General features: G+C 36.0%; 3 protein-coding genes across 3 annotated transcripts; 2 read left to right on the forward strand and 1 right to left on the reverse strand.

Moving 5' to 3' along the window:
- The first annotated feature begins 5008 nt into the window (after positions 1 to 5008).
- LOC126874729 (uncharacterized) lies at positions 5009 to 7392 on the forward strand. The gene is made up of 3 exons (XM_050637088.1): positions 5009 to 5020; positions 6124 to 6511; positions 7044 to 7392. Exons 1-3 carry the CDS (start codon positions 5009 to 5011, stop codon positions 7325 to 7327), a joined length of 684 nt encoding a protein of 227 aa, XP_050493045.1. The 3' UTR covers positions 7328 to 7392.
- A 4518-nt stretch (positions 7393 to 11910) lies between these two features.
- Positions 11911 to 15280, forward strand: LOC126874851 (uncharacterized). Its single transcript, XM_050637369.1, has 3 exons — positions 11911 to 12937; positions 13617 to 13967; positions 14272 to 15280. The coding sequence occupies exons 1-3, from the start codon at positions 12926 to 12928 to the stop codon at positions 14560 to 14562; spliced, it is 654 nt and encodes a 217-aa protein (XP_050493326.1). The 5' UTR covers positions 11911 to 12925; the 3' UTR covers positions 14563 to 15280.
- Positions 15281 to 17953: 2673 nt separating this feature from the next.
- Positions 17954 to 20437, reverse strand: LOC126874856 (cuticle protein 2-like). Its single transcript, XM_050637376.1, has 3 exons — positions 20103 to 20437; positions 19380 to 19639; positions 17954 to 19004 (listed from the first exon to the last, which is right to left on the reverse strand). Exons 1-3 carry the CDS (start codon positions 20115 to 20117, stop codon positions 18800 to 18802), a joined length of 480 nt encoding a protein of 159 aa, XP_050493333.1. The 5' UTR covers positions 20118 to 20437; the 3' UTR covers positions 17954 to 18799.
- Positions 20438 to 21281: the final 844 nt, after the last annotated feature.

Consider the following 21281-nt stretch of genomic DNA (forward strand, 5'->3'; position numbering starts at 1 on the left):
CCGTTCCTTCGTCAGGATATCGAGGAATACGAGGCAGTCAAGGTCGCTACTCGAGCCTTTTCCTGCGCCCACGAAGAATATTGTCCACGTACGCGCACGCTCCGAGAGGTAGAAATAAATTCGATCACTATTGTCAAGAGACTATAACAACGACATGTTCTTACGATGGCAGCTACGAAGCTCACTATCGTGTCTCGATTTGTTCAGAAATATAAACCTTCAGAAATTGTAGAATAAATCGGCAAGTTTCTTATTCATACATTTTATTTAATTAGATAAATTTAGTTAATAGTGTATAATAATATTGTAATTACACGTATAATACACCAATGCTAATAATTTTGTGATACTTTAAAGTAAAGTAAACGAATTAGAAAGTAAGTAAATAGGGTAATGAAGTTGTTAGAAAATGTTATATTTGTTGGTTAAGATAAATACACAATGGACTTCCGGCTCCAGAGGACTTCGGAAAGAGTTCAGTGTCCTTCGAGTAACACTCGTTTCAAAGTCACGAAAATTACGATATTCACGGTCGACGAGTTTGTTCCTCAATCACGGGGCGTGCCTCTAAAAAGAGACTATTACGATAGCTTATCTCGATCGAAAGAGGACTGGTTATTGACTGAATCCATTGGTCAAATAATTTCCCCGATCATTTTAAAAACATTGTCACAGATAAAAACATACGATTATAAATAGAAGAAGATTAACAATTTTCTAAATTTTTTAGTGTTCTACGTATAAAACTTCTAAGAGTTTCAACTGTAAAATTTGTTTAATAATAAATAATTACTAAAGTAATTCTAGGAATTTGTTACTTAATTTCTACTTTTTACGTCTTTCTCTTAGGAATTAAAAAAAAATTTTTTATATAAATGAAATATCTTTTATTTCTGATATAATAAATTACATTTCATATTTAATTCCGTAAATGTTAGTTGTCTTGCGATAAAGCGATCTTGGAATTCGGGAGAAAAAGATTAAAGCGACTATCTCGCTTTTTTTTAGGTACACAATGCGTTCTTAATGACTTCTAATTAAGTACAAATGTGTCGGACACAATATGTACATAAATTAAGTAGATGATCTTAATGAGTTTCTAGATTAATTAAATAGCGATAAAATATTTCACTTTGTTCGTATCATAAAAATTCCCGAAACAAATATTCCGTCAAAACTAAAATAAAAATTGATCATTTTTATAGTTTACTCTCTTACCTTTCTAAATTACCCCCATTCATTTATCATTGTAATAAAATTTTAACTATCTTCTCTGAAAATATAGAAAAAAATTTATGCCCTTTTTCATAGTCGATGACTAATTTTGATTGTTGAGAAATAATTTCGTATAAAAGTGTGACATTTACAAATTTAGAACGCCCATTTAAAAATTTTATTACATCTACAAAAAATCCTGATCAACGTTTGAAAAACTTTTGCTGGAAATATTAATGTACTTTTTTTCTGACTAATTTCGATAATTGAAAAATAATTTTATAAGGCAAAGATACGAAACAAACTTTGACAAATTTTCTTTCTCGTAGTCTCTGACCCGTATTGATAACGAAATATTTTCAAGAGATGACCGCAATACAGTAATTGAAAAATTGATCCGTGATGTAATATCAAAGGGTTTCTCCCAATCGATTGAGAAAAAAGGGAACACGCCGGCTTTCTAATATTACTCGTACGCAGTTACAAAATCGTTTTTACGATTGTTATTTCGCCAATTGAAAATTGTCTTCGGTGATTGTGACACCTGGACAAGCAAATATTCGCGATTTCCCAATTACACATGCAATAGGGTGACAAAACAGTCCTCGTAGTTATTTTCTTGCCTTTGACGCTTATTTGATTGTTTCTTTCGACATTTGCTTCGATCAATTACATTAATCGATTTCTTAAAGTTATTAGACCATTATGAGGAATATCGATTGAATATAAAGTTGGAATATTTTGTTACATAGATGTTGGACATTCCGAATTTCTTCGAATTTCTTTATAACTTAAGTTTGGATGTTTTGGATTTGCTCTCGAATAAACGTTGGATGTTCAAAATTTCGTTATGAGTAAATTTTGTTTCAAATGAATTTTAAATTTATATTTTGATTATTGAAAGCTATTTTTATTTGAACAAATAGAAAAATTTTGATTATTCGTAATTATTAAAATATACATTGATTCTTACAAGAGATGTCTTAAGAAATCTTACAATAGTCAACGATTTAAATAAACATTATTAAATCGAGATAGTTGTCGTTCGATAAATTCTGGCTCGAACAAAAAATGTTTCTGTCTGTTACATTTTAATCACTTGATGTCACGAAAGATTAATTTTTTCAATGTCTCTTAAGTTATTTGACTATGGACAGCCGTAATTGATGAATTGCACGAATTTTAATTATGTATCTACATTTCGTTAATGATCTACTTCATTGTATCGATATCGCTTAAAACAGGTAGCTATTGAAACGATCAATGTAGAAATCGTAGATTTAATTTCCGTATCAATAATTTATGGTTGCATTGAGATTCTGGTTGGCTCGTTATTTATTCACAATCTCGAGAATGGAACGAATGAAATATAATTTTATATTTTTGGTATTTCGTTTGTACACGTGTATATGTAATGTTTATAAATTATTATTACACAGTTATTAATTAAATTTTGAAAAGGATTCGATACTACTACTCTTGGAACAATACAAAATTCAACATGTGTCGGAACAATAAGTCGCGATAAATCAATAAATGAAAAAGTCACGACTAATAATAAATCAGACATATAATATAGTCGTTAATGTTCTTGTTAATACCTGTTAATTAATCATGACACCTCTGCCAGGCATGACACGAATTTTTCATACGAATCGATTTCTTTGATCGAACGATCTGACTTCGTACACTATAATCATACTTCGAGAGCGATGCAAAAATATTGAAGGAATGCGTTCTTGCTGCAGAGTGTCCTTCAGCCTCGAGTCCTTCGTTCGTTCAGGGTTGGTAAGTCGTTTAACACTCCCATGCACCGCTTTGTTTTAAAGGACAACGAAATGCTGGGCGAGAGGAGAAATAAAACAAAATGGAGAGAGATCTCGACAAGTTTTATTTCATATATGATAAACGACGGCTTAATGAACTTGTCCATTACTGTTTTAAAAAATGACTGAAATTATTAGAATTCGCAAAACCCTTGATAATATACTTTCCAAGTAAAATTTCTACAATTTATAATTAAGAGAAAAAGAATATTTGATAAATATTCAAACAGAGAGGATAGTATAAATTAGTTTCGAATTTTTAATAAATTTAGATATGGAAGAACTTTATATTTTAAAGAGAAAAGGAAATAAAATACGAAAGGGAGATGTAGACATTGTACTATTATTACATTAAGCATCTTCTCATAAGTGCGAACATACAACTATTTCCCATATGTAATTAGAAAGAAAAGTGTCTCGGATGTAACTTCCTCTATCACGATGTAACCTATTTCTCATGTGATGTACGAATCTCACGAGGTTTCTCAGGTCCCTGATTACCAGAAACGTAGTTGTTGTCTACCTTCTCATTGCGTTCTGCTCGCAAATTAGACGATGTTTCTTATGGTACTTTGGTTTAGCACTTTACAACGATGCTAGAAAATTTGTTAAGCTGTAACTTACGCACTTAGCTAGGGACAATTTTATAATATCGTAAGTGAATAATTTTCTTAACTGTATTTCTCTTGAAACATTTCGCTAATTCTATTTGTTTAATTCAAAAATTCTACGATCTCTCAAAATATCGTAGAATTATAGAAGAGATTGTAAAATCTTAAAAGAATAATTTTCTACTCCTACAGCTTTAATGTCTTCGGTGATCTCCTCCTTACAAATTGTATACCTCAGTAACCCTACTGATCTTTGAAGCTATAATTCTATACCTCTACCAATCCCACGCTCCTAATAATTCTGTATCTAGACACTATGTGTATATTTTTCCCACTCACAAAATTCTTTAGCTCTTCCAACCAGTCTAATTTTATTTAATTCGATACTCATCGGCAAGCCACTTCTAACTCGCTTCTAAGTGATCATACTTAACCACTGAACCTTCCAATTCTATCGAATATCGAAGTAGTGCCCATAAATATTCTTTTATGTACGTATATCAATTCTAATCTAATTTCAAATCATCATTTCAAATCCCAAATTTAATCCACCCTCAATTCCACTTTATCCCAACCAACTAAAGCTTTCCGCAATTATACGGTCTAAAACCTTCAACTTTAATCGCAATCCGATCTAAATCCACAATTTACTCCTCTCTCAATTTCACTTTATTCCAACTAAAGCTTTCCGCGATTAAAGAATCTATATCGAAACCTTTACCTAATACCGAATTCCAAAATCCCTGCTTCTCAACTGCGTCTGAATCCAAATCTCAAATTGACTGCATTGTCCAGTCCACTTCGTTCCAACCAACTAAAGCTTGCCATGATAAGAAACGATCTACAAACTTGAGATTTATTTACAATCTCCAAATCTCTGATCCTTTATCGCAATTCGATCCAAAGCTATCCTGACACATCCTGACGCGGATCTAGCCAAAACCTTCTTCATGAGCCCCGTCGCAGTATCTCGGGTCCCATCCTTCCGGTACAGGAGTGCATGGACCCCGTTGAAATGCCAAGGTCCTGCCAGCCGGGTAACCGAAGGGAGGGAGTATCCTTTTTCCTGGCGCGCTTCCCAGGCTACGTGGGTTCGCCGATCACCTCCTTGGCTCCCTCCAGATCGTGGCCAATCGTGGTCCACGTGGGAGGGGGCGGATGATCACCGCTATAAATGCTACCAACAGCCGTTCACCAGGAACACAAAACGTCGGGCCGGGCCGGGTTAACCGTGGCTGCAGCGGAAACAAGCGAGTACTGGTCACCAGCAGCGCTTTCAAAAAAAAGAGGAAACAAGCTCAGAAGGATTTTAGAGAGAGGGATTATAGAGGGAAGAGAGGAAGAGAGAAAGATACTATGAGAGGATTGGTGAGTGTCCTGCTCGCATGAGTGGATAGGGCGACGTGAAGAACAAAGGAAAGTGAAAGGTTAGGGTAGATCAGGTCGGTAGAGGCCCACGCGGAGCTTAGAGATACGATAGGAGCTAGAATGGGTTTAGGGTTTATAGATATGTTAAAGAGGAGTTTTCCAAGATTTTTGGAATGGTTTTTGTGATAAAATTTTTTTCAATTTCTCTTAGGGAGCGGCAAACTTCATTAGGCACGCTTGAAGTTTTTGTTAAAATAATTGTATTTGAAATTTAGTTCGTTTGTAATTTGGGGAAACTGTAGCAGGACCGACTATCCTCCGGATCTCGATGATTTTCCGATGTTGTAGAAATGGATATTGTGAACAACTTTTTCTTATACACATAAGGGTTGAACACGCTTTTTAGTTACCGAAATATTCACAAAAAATAAAACGAAATATTCAGCCAGCCATTGGTAACTAACACAGACGCGTACGCTGCCATAGACGCTAAAATCTACGTAGTATTCTCTGTAATAGTAGCGACAGCTTTTTGCAAATGTCCCGGAAACTAAGGCCGACCGTCAGTAACATAGGTAGGAAAAAGTTGATCAAAATCATGCCCTCCACCACGTATTAAAAAATCGCCGAGATCAGAGAGGTTGAGTTCTATCTGTACTACAACATTCTCAAATTGTAAATTGTTCATTGGAAAATTTGAAAATCGCTAAATTCGCAAATGTTGAATTTCAAAATTTGTAACTTTCATTTCACGAATAAACAATGTTGAAGCATACGAGACTAGACGATTGCGTTTCAAAGCTTATTTAGATCCATGGAAGGACAATTTTGTCCTGTATATAGCGAAATGTATAGAGGGGAATCATTATACCTAAACATGCTTTCTATCCAAGTACTAAAACGAGAGCAGAAGATCGTACTTAATTAAAAATTCTCAACTCGTATACATCCCTAATATGATATAACTTAATCTGTCGAATTAATTAGAAAATATCACTTTGTCGTATCCAGAAAAATATAAATCAGCACAAAAATGTATTTTATTTTATTAATCATTTCGCAATTTCTTTTTGTACCTTCTTAACGTTCCTATTTCATTCTAGATCGTCTTAATCGTTACGGTAGCGAGCTGCAGAGCCGGTTTCCTCGGCGCACCGCCCTCTTTCGTCGAGCCCCAGGTCCACCCTCAGCCAGGACCTCAAAGGTTCGCGCCTCCAGCACCGGTTGGCCAAGATGGGAACGTGATCGACACGCCAGAAGTCGCTCAGGCGAAGGCTGCACACTTTGCGGAATTCGCCAGAGCAGCGGCTAGAGCGGCGGAAGAAAGCAAGAATCAACCCCAGTCGTCTGAATACAATCCAGTACCGACCCAGCCGCATATCATTCCTGCTTCCTCGCCAAACCAAGGAGGTCAGCTTCCTGCGCCAAAGTATAGTCAACCTGCACCAAACTATCATCAACCTGCAGCAAACTATCATCAACCTGCTCCAGGTAAAATAATATTTATATTAATTCTGCTGTCCTCCTCGCTTCTTCTTCACTTTGTATCTCTTCAGATATCTTCCCTTTTTCAAGTATTTGTTCATAAAAAGCGTTGAATATACAAAAGGTACAAAAATTACACTGAATAGCCAAATGAAACATCTAATAAATTCTAGTAAATTCTAGTAACATCTATTGGGTATATGGACCGGAAGAAGGCAACGGTGTTAAGTAAAAAATCACAAGTAAAACTTTTCATTTTACCAACATTATCATATAAGTACTGAGAAGAGCAACCACGAAAATTTTAGTTCTACCATGATTATATTTTTGGTATTTTTAACACCTTTAATAGATCATAAATAACAAATGGATATCCTTAATGTTCCTAATAAATTTGTAAACTGTGCGCTCAAAAAGTCAACGACAAAAATTTCAGTTCCAGTATTTTTAATATGTCGAATAAGTTTTAACCACGTTTCTCTCATTTTTCAATTTTACTAATCGTGTATACTCACAAAACCAATCGTACAAATTCCAGTTCCAGCACCATCGTATAGTCAACCTAACCCGGCGTACCAGCCATATTATACCGGAAACACGAACTTCATTGGCCAACAAAGTTTCTCTACGAATACCGCTAGGTTTGTTCCAGCGCCTCTAGCCGAGGATGGAACCGTAATCGATACGCCGGAAGTGGCTGCTCTTAAGGCCGCCAGGTTGGCGGAACTGGCGGAGGCCGAAGCAAGGGCGTATAAATTTGCGCAGGAATACAAACCGGAAGTGCAAGGCCAAGGTACGTTCGCTCTGAGGGATTCTGCTTGAGGAGGAATCCGATATATTTGGAATATAATTGGACAAGATTGTTATGGAAACTAAAAACAGATAACTGGAAACTACTTTTGATTGAAACTACTTTCGTTTTAAGGTGCCCTTCTTTATTGAAAATATTCTTCCTTAAAATCTGAATGTTTTCTATTTACTAATTTATTACAGATATTAGAGGAGAATATTCGAAAAAATTCAGTAAATTTGAAGCCACTTCAACACGCACATAATAACTCCGAAGTTCCTTTATTATAATATTCTATAGTCTTTTTATCGTAAATCTTTTCGATATTTGTAGCATTCTCATTTTCTGTTCGTTTAATACAAAGCATTAATCCTTATACGATACTCAGTGAAGTATATATCGAAGGTATCTGATATAATGTGACTGAACTAGTCACACTACTCAAATAAGAAATAACTAGTTTAATATATATAAATGGTAGATTATTTTGCCAATTATCTAAGTCAGACCTTTATGTAAAATATTTGAATGTAACGTGAGAATTTAGGATACACATAATGTTAAATATGCTTGAACAAAAATGATAACGATTCTTGTATGAAATAGCGTGTATAAGGATCGGATAGCGGGAAGAATGACACAAATGTATGTAAATCGTTTTGTTTCTTATTTCATGTAATGTATCTGATACATTGAAATAACGCAACGTTAAGCGTAACACATACATTTAAAAAAGTATGCCAGTGATGGGATAAAATAACGAGTATTGTGAAACGGAATAATTTTTAATCTAATTTCCTAACGTTTAATCTAGAGAATTAGAATAATTTGATTCACAAATGAATAATTCATTGATTCGTTAAGAATTATAAAGCAGGACAGAGCAAAAATATAGTTATTAAAAAATGTCTTACTTACAAAAGTCTGTTTCCAATAATTCCAACAAGAACTTTTTTCTATCGTAGCTTCGATACAATTTCGATGATGTAATATTTTCTGCAAATCGAATCGAGGAATTTCTACAGTCAGGAACGACTGAACTCTGACCAGTTATAAATACGTTCGTAACACCCTGATGCAACGTAAGAACCAACTGATTGCTCAACAAGTTAATCGTTCGATTGTTCCTGTGAGAATGGCCTGTATGGCCACTAATCGTTACGAATATAATCGTGACCCGGCCATTTCTCTTCTGGAATATCAAACAACGACGTCGTAGGTCAGGAACGAGTTTCACTCTAGTTATTCGAAACTGGTGCTTTGTGACAAGTAACTGACGTCGAAGATGACGAACTAATCGAGTACCATATTTTTCTTTTTCCAAGGAGAGAAAGAACCGTGCGAGAGATTGAACTAACGAGAATTAGAAAGCAACCAGCTATTTTTAAATAAACCATTTTTATTGTCTCGATCTCTTTAAATGGACGCTTGCATCATTAATAACGAAGGGGAAAGGTCAGACAGGAACCGGTTCCTCTTGTCCCGATTCGTTCGACTGCCGATCCTAAAGCAAATTGGAACTGATTAAATGACTCGTGTGAATAAATCACGAAAAGGAATTTTAAGCTTCCTTGACATGTCACCTTGATCGATTTTTTAAGCCTTGGTTGCTATAATTTGCACCTTTTAATTGGAAGATCGACAACTGCAGATATACAGTGTAACGGTAAAAATCGATATTTTCTGCTCTTCCTCAACCTCATCGAGGAATATGGTAAAGCATCATAATATTTATTTGGACGACTTACCGACTATTAATTGTTATCATTTTCGAATAATTATTTTTATGTTATCAGAATAATAATAGAATCGATCACAAATTATCGGATCTACAAGTTCCTAATAACTTGTCTCCGTCCATAGAAAAGAGAAATAAACAGGTTTATTTCAAATTTTTCACCAGATCAAGAATCGGTAATAGACAATTGCATCGTTTCTTACTTCCTTTCAGTTTATGCTGGTCCAGCAGCTCCAGCTCCATACAACGCTCAATATGGTGCTCCTGCTGCACAAGTATTTCCTGGCGCAGCACCTTCGTATCCTGCTCAAGGTCAACCTGCGTTCGGCACGCCTGCTTTCCATCCCCAGAACTACCAATCGTAACAATTCGGTGCTTACTAAATTCATAATCAAGACGTATCTGTATATAATCTAGGCAAATAAATTACTTCCCCTCCTTTTTTTTTTAAACTTGTCATTCTTATTCCCTTTCCTTCGTTCCTTCGTTTGTATTTATTTCATCTTTTTGCACCTTATCGGAGAAATTTCCTTAAGTTGCTTCTAATTGACTTTGGTTTTTACTTTTTTTTTTCGGAGAAAAAAGGAATTAACGAATATTAATAACAGATGTTGACAGATCCCTAAACATTTCCAAGTTTAAGGGATGTTCCCTAAAAGTATGTTTAATGGATTTGTATTATTTGCTTGTTCTTTCTATTTCTTTTTTTTTTTTCTTTAATAAGATTGAAGTTGGAAGTTTTTAAGTTTTCCAAAGTTTTGGGAAAGCTTTTTAAAATTATTTTTCGAGAAACCTGTGTCTTGCTTCTCTAGAAAAATGAATATAGTTAAAAATATCAGAAAATTCCAATGCTTCTACTCTGACGGTTTAGTTTCAAGTTTTATCGTAAAACGATTTACCTTTAGATAATGTTTCTATAGAAGCGACTCGCTCAGTTGCGAATATTTTTACCGCAAACGATAACGATTTCTTTCTTTCGTTATCTAAAATTCCATTACTTACATAAATACTATGTAAATATATATCATAGTAATTGTTAATTGAACAATTTAATTAACTATCCAATTCTAGAAACTATATATTATTAATTCACATTTATCGCTTAATAGAAACAGTCAGATTTTGCTGTAATACGATTAAAAAAATCGGCTCTTGCATTTCAGATATTTAATGAATTTGTATCATATAGGTTAACGCGCAGTTCTTGGCCAAGAAGCGGCCAAACCAATGCGCCGAACGAATGACCAAGGAGTATTATTTAGTCGTCAGAAACCACGAGTTAACCTACATTCGATTTCGCTATGCATTGCGGTTAACGTAATCCAAGAATCAGAAAGATCTCCTCACTTCGATCCCGGGTTAGCGAGAACGTGTCCTCATGGCCATTTCACGTTTATTTTATTTATATTATTATTATTACTGTTATCGATTATTATTGGTCAGGCGAAAGTAAGAAGAAACACAAAAGACAAACATTTCAAAATGTCGCGATTTTGATTAAAATTCGCGGAGGTATGTTCAGATTTTCTGTCAGACATTATCGTAACGATTGTCTCGTAGGATTGCGATCTCTTTGCACGCACGATTTCACGCGAAAAGAAGCGATCGCCGAAAAAAGTTTCGCCATTAGAATAAAAGAACGATGTAGTTGGTTGATCGACGAGAATGTGTTTTGTGGCGTTGGCGGCTTCTCAAAGAACCGATCCAGACTTTCACATCGCTCACTGAATTCTCAGCGACAAATCTGGCACCCTATTTTCATCCATTTTGGCGTTTTATCGCAATTCGTCAAAATTCATTCGTTCGTCGATTACGATTACTGTATAAATTTATCTATTTATTTATCTTTAAGATATACTCGAGTGAAACGTCACTAAAAGGGAACGATAGTAGATAAATCTCTAAATTCATGACCAACTGACTAATAATCGGAGAACCAGATAACTTTACGAAGAAATAACGAGAAATTTCGTCGAAATACGGTTACCAGCTGGTTACGAACTACCTTCAGACCGTAATCCTTGCGACATAGGTCACATCGGTGTACGAAACACGCGAGAAGAAACCTACCGAGGAACGTGGAGTCGTTCCTCCTGAACAAACTCAAGCATCGTGATTCGTCGCTCTCGAAAAGGTCAAGAATTGTAACTTGCTCGAATCGAGCACGTGAACGCATTGACTGGCAATTGAATCATTAATTGTAATTTGAAATAATTGTACGTAAAATAGATTTCAATAATGTTGCAATAACTTGGCGAGATGTGATTATCATTTATAGTTGGAAATGCAGAAGGAACTTTATTATTTTTGCAGTAGGAAGATAGACGAATTTGATATTATCGGTGAATTTTAATCAGGCACGATCTAATCACGCGTTACTTGTTAGAGGACCCTGTTTGCGTAAAAGTTTGCGCAACTGTTTCTTGAAGTTATCGACCGAACTATATCGCGTTACGGTGTAAACAGGGAATCTGAATCGACGTTAATTAACCAAACGAGGTCAGCATTCTAATTTACCTGCTCGTGTAATGCGTAATTACAAGAACGAACCGTTGCATGGCAAACAATTTTGTGTAAACACTGATCTATCTTATCATCAGTGCAAAATTATTACCACTTGTTACTTTTTCTTTTATTCTATTTGTTATTTTATTGACATATGTGTGACATTTATATATACTGTATATAAAACATAATATACGTAACATTTTTGCCTTCGTTTCAACAATTTATTTATTTTTAGAAAATACACCTGAAGATTAATATATAGTCTATGTATACAATTAATTGTAATTAAAATATAATTAATATATCTATAAATGTTATATATATAATACATTATAAGAAAAATTTAAATTAATTGTTACCTTTGTTTTTATATGTAAATTTAATATTCAGTAAATATTTTATGGGCAAATGAATATTTCAATATTTTAGCAGATACTACGGAAATTCGTTTACTGTGCGACGGTTTAAACGGACATCGATGGTCAAAGTGTAATCTTGGCCACTGTTTATAAGGGAACAGGAGCTCATCGTTGATAGAGGACTGCCTTGAAAGGATCACTGGATCACTAGGAGGATCTATGATCCCGTCCAGTCGTCCGTGAATCGGGCATGTGTCGAAAACCACAGAAAAGTTCTGCCTAAGTTGCGGCGAAGGGGTTGAGATTGCAACTCGTGAGAACTGGCCTCGAAAAGTTGAGAAGAAACATCAGGGACGTTTGAGGACGGCTTTAAAACTTGATCATCTTTTTTCATCGATAGAACATGCAATTTTTCACTTCCTTGTTTATCTATACAGCGGACTTGTTATGCGACGAACGGCAATTTCGAAGTTTGGAATATTTAAAATATTGAAACGAGGGAAGAAACGGTAAGGGAAGAAGAGAAAAAAAGTTAAATATTCCAATGTTAAATAATACCACAACTAGGAATTCCAGAATTAAATATTGCGTAATTAAACACTTCAAGATTAAATTTTTCGTGATTAAATAGTTCCAAGATTAAATATGTTGGGCTAAAAATATCCCAAAATCAGCAGATTTCTACACCAAATATTCCGAAATTAAAAATTCCAGAATTGTACAAGGCAAAAGAATAATACGCACCAACTTCTTCCTCGTCAGTGACACTTTACTTCTTCGATAATTCACCGCAGCTTTCGACAGCTTTAACTTCCACACAGACGCGTCTAGCGGGATCGCCGTTCACGTTTATGTCATTAGCAAGAAAACAATTAAGGTATCGTTTTTCATGTCAGGTGTTGATCATCGTAACGTGGTTTACTCACATGATCGACGCCGCGATGCTATAAAAGCTAGATCGTTCGATCGAACTAGCCACACTCGTAATCGAGACGTCCGTTTCGTGGCCGGTGGTGTCCAGCAGCATGAGCTTGCTCGTAAGTGTGATTTCGTCCAGGAAAAAGTTGTTTCGTTGTCGTCGTTGAACGTTGATTGAGAAAAAAGAAATCGGAAAAAGATCGAACTAGTCACAGAAGTCGTAAAATTTAAACTTTTACGGCTACATTTAATTTTGTACAAAATCAAAATCAGATTTCATCCGTTAGAAAATCAATATCTTAAATGAAGTTTTAGTTACAAAGTGTTCGTCGAACTTCGCTTCCGATTGAGCTTAGATAAATCATTATTGGAAATTCTATCAAGATTCAACCGAAACTAATATCAGTAATAAATCTGGAATAATCTATATTAGAGCTTGAATCGTAATCTCAATTTGAGAGGAACCGATTTCAAATTTAATCGGAAAGATATTGTAATCTCAGTAAAAGGAGGAAATCTAGGGAACTATTTCGAGCTTATTAAATTAATCGAAAAACGCCAATCAACAATCGAAGTTATCTTCGTTTCACTTTCAAAAATTAAATTCCAAATTACTGTAAGATATCAAGTATTTTTATAAATTAAATTAAATCAATATTCCTTACCTTCTATCTATTTTCAAGCCAATCCTTCTTTAGTTTTCAATTCTAATCTTCGATTCTAATTTCCAATACTTTTGACGCACTGTGAGGTCCAATTGCGGGGAAAAATTGTACAGAATCCGATCGACTTTTTCAGATAATTCTGGCCGCATTAGTGGCGTCAACGATCGCCAAGACTTACGAACAGAGAGAGTACTATCAATACAGAGGTCCACCGGCGCCATTAACCAGCGATGGGATGGTGATGGACACGCCGGAAGTGGCCCATGCAAGAGCTGCCCATCTAGCGTTACACGCTGAAACGATAGCTAGATTAAGAAAAGCTCAGAACGATTACGAAACGTACGAGAACAACGAAATGTACATGCCTCGGATGATGGACCCCATGGAGGTTATTACGCAGAAACGACAAAGACAGAGGACGTTCGTGCCTTTGGAGAATGACGGACGCGCCATGGAAACCTGTAAGACTTGCAGTATACCCCAGGTAAATTAAAATTATTTGTTATCAAGTTTGAGAATTTAAAGAAACTAGAAATAACGAGCAGAAGAGATTTTCATCTAACATGCATCGCTGGAGAAATTTCAATTTCAGAATTTTAAACACCGAAAAATTACGAATAGAAGAATTTTAAATTTAATGCTGAATTTCGAATTATTCGTTTTGTTACGTTTATATATTACATATACCTTTAAAAAGTCCTAAAATTTCAATCTTTTCTCAAATGAAAAAGTTACAAAACCTCCTAAATTATTAATTTCTACATACAAACCTTGCTTTGATTTTCAAGATGACAGAAGCAAAAATCCCGCATGTAGCAACGCATGCGAGAGCAGCCTCAAAGGCATCCGAATTTTATGAATTCGACGTCTTTGACGGACGAAAAAATTTGGTTTACCTTGCTCCTATCGGACTGACGTATAAACACACGCCAACGATAGGTTATCGGGGACCATTGGCGCCCCTGGGACCGGATGGCCGCGTGATAGACACACCGGAAGTAACGAGGGCACGCGAGGCTCATATGAAGGCGCATGCTCGCGCTGTGGCGCTTTCAACGCAAAACGATCTTTACTACTGACCAATAAAATAGGATCTCTCTTTGTTTATTCCGTGAGATTTGGGTAAACGGGCATGTACGATACGTTAAACGATTAACTTTGGTATTTTTGTTTAAAATTAAGAACGATGAAAAAATGCAATACTCCGTTCTTTGAAGAGTTGTAATATTTTGAAACCGAATTTTGATATTTCTGTTTCAAGCTAAGGACGATGAATATATTATAAAGTTATATACATGTACTGTACTTGAGTGAAGAAAATTGCGCGTGTCACCCAGTTTTCTTCTCAAATCGTTCGACTTTCTGTCAAACTGTACGCATTCGTTCTACGAGAATCGCACAATGTAACTTTTCGCAGCAATGAGAGCACCGTTTGTATTGTACCTGATTTTTTACATTTAACATCGTTTTGGACTTTGATTTTCGTTTGTTCGGCAGTTTGACAACGAAAACAACCTACGCACTTTTTGTAAATAATGTTACCAATGCACACACTCAACCCTACATATACGTAATATTAATTAAAACGAATCATTTTATATGAAATAACGATTTCTTTTTATCTCACATTGCCATTGCTGCAATTCGAATTTTATTGCCATATGATTGTTACTAATGATTAACAATAGGTGATTTTAACAACGTCTAGATTCTAAGCCAATAGTAATAACTTATGATAGTCGTAGAAGGTTAAGATACTTATGTGAAATGAATTTTATGTTGATTAGAAAATCTCTCTCTTACCACCAAAGTGTATTCTGTATTTTTTATTATCTTTCCTGTGAAATAAAATATGAATATGGTTCTAATATTGTCTATTCTCCGTTTTTTTCTCCTTTCCTACTTCAAATTAGAATATGTATTAACGTAGAACATAGAATAGGGAATATAATTAATTAATATCAAACTGATAACAATTTTTCTCCTCCGAAATCTACGGAATCCACGACCGAATTAAAAAATTAAAGCACATCAGATATAATTCGCAATTTACCCAATTTTTTCGCGCAATAACACGCTTAAAACTGAATTTAAACAATGGGCTCCACCCGGTTTCATAAAGTTCACGGAACTCGATATCGTAATAATATATAACTGAATTCCGGTTAATGTCAGGGAACTCTTATCGTCTAGAATTTACATTACGCAAGATGCATACAGGTCAAGCTGGGAGCGCTCTTCCTTTCCATTTCTCATTGGACGACGCCTACCTGCTCGCTTATTTACCTACATTCGAGCATGAGTAATCCGGCACAGTATGGCGTGGGATGACAGAATAAGAGCACGGTGTGCCCACGTGACATATTCGAAAAAATTAGATTTCTTTTCTTATTATGAATTTTAAAAAGTAGACAGAGACAGAGAGACGTACGAGAGATGCGCATCGAACCTTTGAAACCTCGAACAATATACGAATATGTCTTTAAATTCCTTTTAAACTTTAGCGATATAATCACGCCACGGAGAGTTGCCTCGGTGAAAAATCTCAAGATGTTCCATGTAATACACGTACGCGTAATATGTTCACGAAAGAAAGATTCTTAAAACGTTTAAATACATTCGTGAGCCATTGCATTCCCTCGGTAATATCGAATACATGTGCACAATTTTTCACTGCTTGATCGATTAAAAACATTGCACCGTTCTAACAATCTCGCCAAACTATTTACTGTCACCTAAACTTAACTCGATGCCCAGTGACCCGTAATTCACCACTATGTTTGCACACAATCTATTAAAAATCCATCCTTCCGAACAATCGTCTAATCTCCTGGCCAGCTACCTGGTCGGGGGAACAGGAAATCTCGACCTTCCACGCCCCAAACGTTCACTTCCTTATGCAGCCAACTCTCGATTTCAATATCCATCGTGTTTAAACAGTCAATTACGCGCGATCACTGCGATAACGATGCCGATCCAGATCTAGAAAACGAATCCACGAACGGTGTCTGCTACCGGTACACTTCGCCTTGCACTTATCCGGCAGACACCATGGAACCGGTTCTGTCCGTGACTCGGCTAACGTGTATCCTAGACGCTGGCACCAGCAAGGACGTGTTTGATCGAGCTTGACGAGGTATGCATTAGGATTTAGGGGCAGAAAAATTGCCACCGTGTTGTTCCTTAATGGGATTTATATCGATAGGGTCGTTGAGGTGCACCTGCGATCGTATGAAACGATAATAGGGTGCTAAGGTGAGAGTTGGAGGTGGATTTACGAGGTTGGCGCGAGTTTGGAGACGTTGGTTGGTTTGTGAAAATGGAAGTGAAAATTGGTTGGGTTTGCTATATGCGAATAGTCGATTTGAAGTTATCGTAACGGGAGAGCGTTCTTTTTATGCAATTTTGTGGATTTAAAGTAAAATTGAGCTAAATTTACTTGGATTTGAGAATGTCGAATCTATTTTGCTTGGTCTCGCCGATTTCTACTTTCTGTTAAGTTTAGTTCAAACCTAGGGCTTTGTCACGGATTTCAGATTTCAATTGCGGAGAATCTAATTTGGTTTGTGTAAGTTTGGGGATATCGAAGTGTACCTTGGTACTTTTACGAATTTAGGTTGAATTTGATTGGAACTTTTTTATTGATTCAATTAATTAACTAGAAAACAAATTACCCAAATGGAGTTTTACATTAAAGAAATAGCGAACACAAATAAAATACTTTAATTTTCTATCTCTAAGTCATATATCTTAGTTACTAAAAACTAGTAAATCGCTTTGCATCCTGGTTGCAGCACCCATAAGTTTGCCTTTAGTGCCCTGAATAAACTAATCGACACTGCGTCCTTTTCACGCCCGTGTACACGTGTTAGACTTCACCGTGCAATCAGATTTGCGTGTAGTCGCTCAAACTCTAACACGTTTTCACTGCCGTGTGTTCTGAGCCGAGCACGAATCAATCTGATTCGTGTCACGGGCATGTTAGTCGACCACACGTGCCTGTTCTCTGATTATATATTCGATTATGTCAGTGTCGTACAACTTTTAAACAGTTCTTAACCGTCTACCATCGTTTGACTATTTTATGAATAATTTTATGGCTACTTATTTCCCAATAACATACCACTGCATTCTGTAAATGTCTTTTTCTTTCAAAAGAATGAAGTATTACATTTCGATCCTTGTTAATAATTTCAATTCCTCTTAGATTACTCTTATTTTAATCTTTAATCACCGTTTTAATAATTTGATCACTGTTTTATAATTTCATAACTGTTTTATTATTGAATGACCGTTTGCATAAATTGGTAACTCTCTTATAACTTAATAATTGTTTTTATAATTTATAGTCACAACTAGTTCAATTAATTTGACTCTCCAAGATATTCGAGAAATCGATTAATATACCAGAAAGTGAAACACAATTAAAAAATATAAGCATTTTGAAACGCAATAAAAATTTTCTTGCAATTAAGAAGAGCGACTTTTTAATCTTGCTTGTTTCAGCAAAACATTTCGCTGCATTTTATTCGTTTCATTCATGTTACAATCGTTTCTCCGTTATGTACACGCACGATAATTTACAAATGTATATGTATCGCTGTAATTATTTAAAAAAAAAAAAAAAGAGAGGGAAAACACGATAGCATTGAATAATATCTATGAATAGTTCACGTGCAAAGGTTAATTCTCACGCAAACGCAAACTTTCCTTGACTAACGAGTGCGAAAGCGATGAAGAGATCACCTTGAAGAGGAATGTGACAAGAGGACATTTTTATCTCGATAATATCTGTAACGGTACAGACCACCGTTATTTCATTTCCATTCGACGATAAACACACGTGTCGATTTCGCTTTCCGTGCACATTTGCATACATCGTTTCTCAAAGTTCGACAACAATTTTTCACTTGCATTTAACTGTATTAAAAGTGTACGAAACTTGTACGAAATTCTATTAAGCAAACTTATCGTCTCTGTAATATGATCTGATGAGCCGATAATTTCTAATCAGTAACGATACTAAAATTCGTTGAGATCCGGGCGAAAAACAGACGATCAAGAGGTAGATGAAACACAGAATCACAGAAAAGGGAGAGAGCTAGAAGGAAGAGAGCTTAAAGATACGGAAGACGTTATAGAAAAATTCCGAGAGAAATATTTCGTTGATTGTCGAAGTGAAAACTCATTGGAGGTAGTTGAAATTCGACGACTCAAGGGGATTTTTTTCAAATTCTCACGAATCATCGATAACAATGGGCGAATGTGAATATTTTCTGTCAGCTTGATTCTTCTTCTGCGGCGATCAACGCCAATTTAATAGTGATTCCAATTGTTGCCAGCATTCCAAGAGGGATTCCAGGGAGCACCCGCAGGATTCCATGACGGATTAGGAGCAGCTGGACCGGCTGGAGCTTTTTGAGCCTCCGCATTGTATAAGGAGAAGTGGACTGCCTTTGCTTGCTGCACTTCCGGTGTGTCTACCACGCGGCCGTCTGGTCCGAGAGGAGCTGGTGGTCCGCTGGAAAATAAATTAATTTTCTTAATAATAATAGTACGTAGGACAAGACGATGTAACAAGGAACAAGAGTTGAATGAAACTTCAAACCAATTCCATATTTAAAATAATAGTCACGCTAGAATTTTATACTCGCTTAGTGCAAAGTAGAATATGTATTTGTTCGTACAATAAAGCAATACTATAATGTTCTAACTAAAGTTTGATTTCTATAGAAAATTCCAATTTTCAAATGGCCAGAAACAAGAATATCTGAATTTTTTCACTGTCTTCCTACTTCCTCTTCCTAATAGTATATATATTTTTATATATATATGTATATATATAGAAAGAGAGAGAGAGAGAGAAATTCCTGTTCTATGAGACAATATGCAAAACCTGTAATGCGGAGCATAGCCTCCAGGTGCGTAGGAACCAGCAGGGCCGGGGTAAGGACCGGCAACACCAGGTCCCTTGGGTGCCCTCGCATTTGCATCAGCCAAAGCAGCTAAATGAGCTGCTTTCAATTGAGCAACTTCTGGAGTATCTACAACTCGTCCATCTGCTCCTAATGGGGCTGGAGCCGCGTGACCACCATAGGCTCCTCCGTACCACTGTGGCGCACAGTAGGCCACGTTCAAAATAATAGAAATCAGAATCTGAAAGAAAGCGAAATTCACTTATAGAATACATATATTTTTATTTTGACTTTTTACCCTGAGAAACATGTGCTATCTAAATTCCCTCTAACAAGAAACTGAAGCACGTACGCTTCAAAATAAGTCTCCGAAAGAAAAGGAAAAGAAAGGAACGTCAAATTGCGTTAGAAAAGAAAGAATGAAACAAAATTCTCAAAAATATATCCGAGTCTACTTGAAAAAGCGTACAAAAAATAATCACTTTCCACGATGATTCCCACCAAAAACACACATACGCATTTTTCAAAAGAAAAATCCCTGTAAGAAACGAAATGCAGGTGTAAAATTTCAATCAAACAGGCAAACCAAAAAGTGAATGCTCAAACCCATCGAAAAGCAATGCAAAAAACATTCGAGCCTTCCAAAGTCATTTGTACCAGAAATTCAACTAAAATTAAAGATAAAAAAATTACGTAATACTCACAATATATCGGAACATGTTGTCGAAGCTCAGCGCAGGTCGATCCAGCGACTATCGACAGAGCTTGTGATCCGCATTATGACTTCCACAATCTGCTATCGTCGAATTTATAGGGGTACAGGGCGTCGTCGCGTGCCCCACCCCGTGCGCGACAACGGGGTATACAACCACACCCAGAAAAATGCTCTGCTTTAAACGTTGCCTTGCCCAGCTCTGTAACATTTACCAGCCATTAACAATGACACCGTGTGTCCCGTAACCTCGTCAGGAATAAAACTTGCCTCGACGCGACGCTATGCGCGAGACGTGGACACGCACGTCATCGCGGATGCAGTCACAACGTTCTCGATACATTTTCAATAAAGTGGCCACCAAATTCATGGAATATGTCATTTAAAAATTGATTAATTTCGTTGCTTACGATTGTTGTGTAGTTGAATTAATCTTATTATTAGATCGACATATATATTTTTCCTTATTTTTATGGAAAAAAAGTTTAAAATGCTTGATGTAATAATCGAACAAATTATACGAGGATATCGATAAGTATCGTAGAATTTTTTCAATATCTTTGGGAGCTTGGGGAACAACGAAAAAAATGGTGATGAAAACTCTATTGAGCCTGACTGGAGACTTTGACGCCCGCACAAGCACGAAAGTTACGGCTACAAATGAATTGGAGACTCCAACGCCCGCATAGGAAGATACACGTCGAGAATCGTAGAGTATCATTTTCAAGTATTTACTTTGAATTTGCGAAGACATATCTAAAGAATTCCCGTCTCCAAGAAATTTGTTCTGCTGTTATTAAACTTTTCTTTTATCACGAATCGTATTCTGCACGATTCATAATTATTCCGAAAAGTACCAGGCATATAAATATGAAACCGGAATTTTTGTATAGAAAATACACGTTTATTGTATGAAAATGATTAAAAATATTTTATTCGAAGTATTGCCCATCGCTAGCTATACATTTTTCCCACCTGTCTGGCAATTGGTGGATGCCACGCCAAAAGAACTATCGATCTTTTGAGGCAAACCAGTCATCGAGCCATTTTCGTACATTTTCGTAAGAAGTGAAGTGCTGGTCAGAAAGTGCGTGTCCCATCGATTGGATTTCGTCAAGAAATGAACACTGTTTTTATCGTATAACTGATTCTACTAAGCAAAATTAATTTT

This window comes from Bombus huntii, chromosome 16 (assembly GCF_024542735.1).
Source record: "Bombus huntii isolate Logan2020A chromosome 16, iyBomHunt1.1, whole genome shotgun sequence".
Lineage (NCBI taxonomy): Eukaryota > Metazoa > Arthropoda > Insecta > Hymenoptera > Apidae > Bombus > Bombus huntii.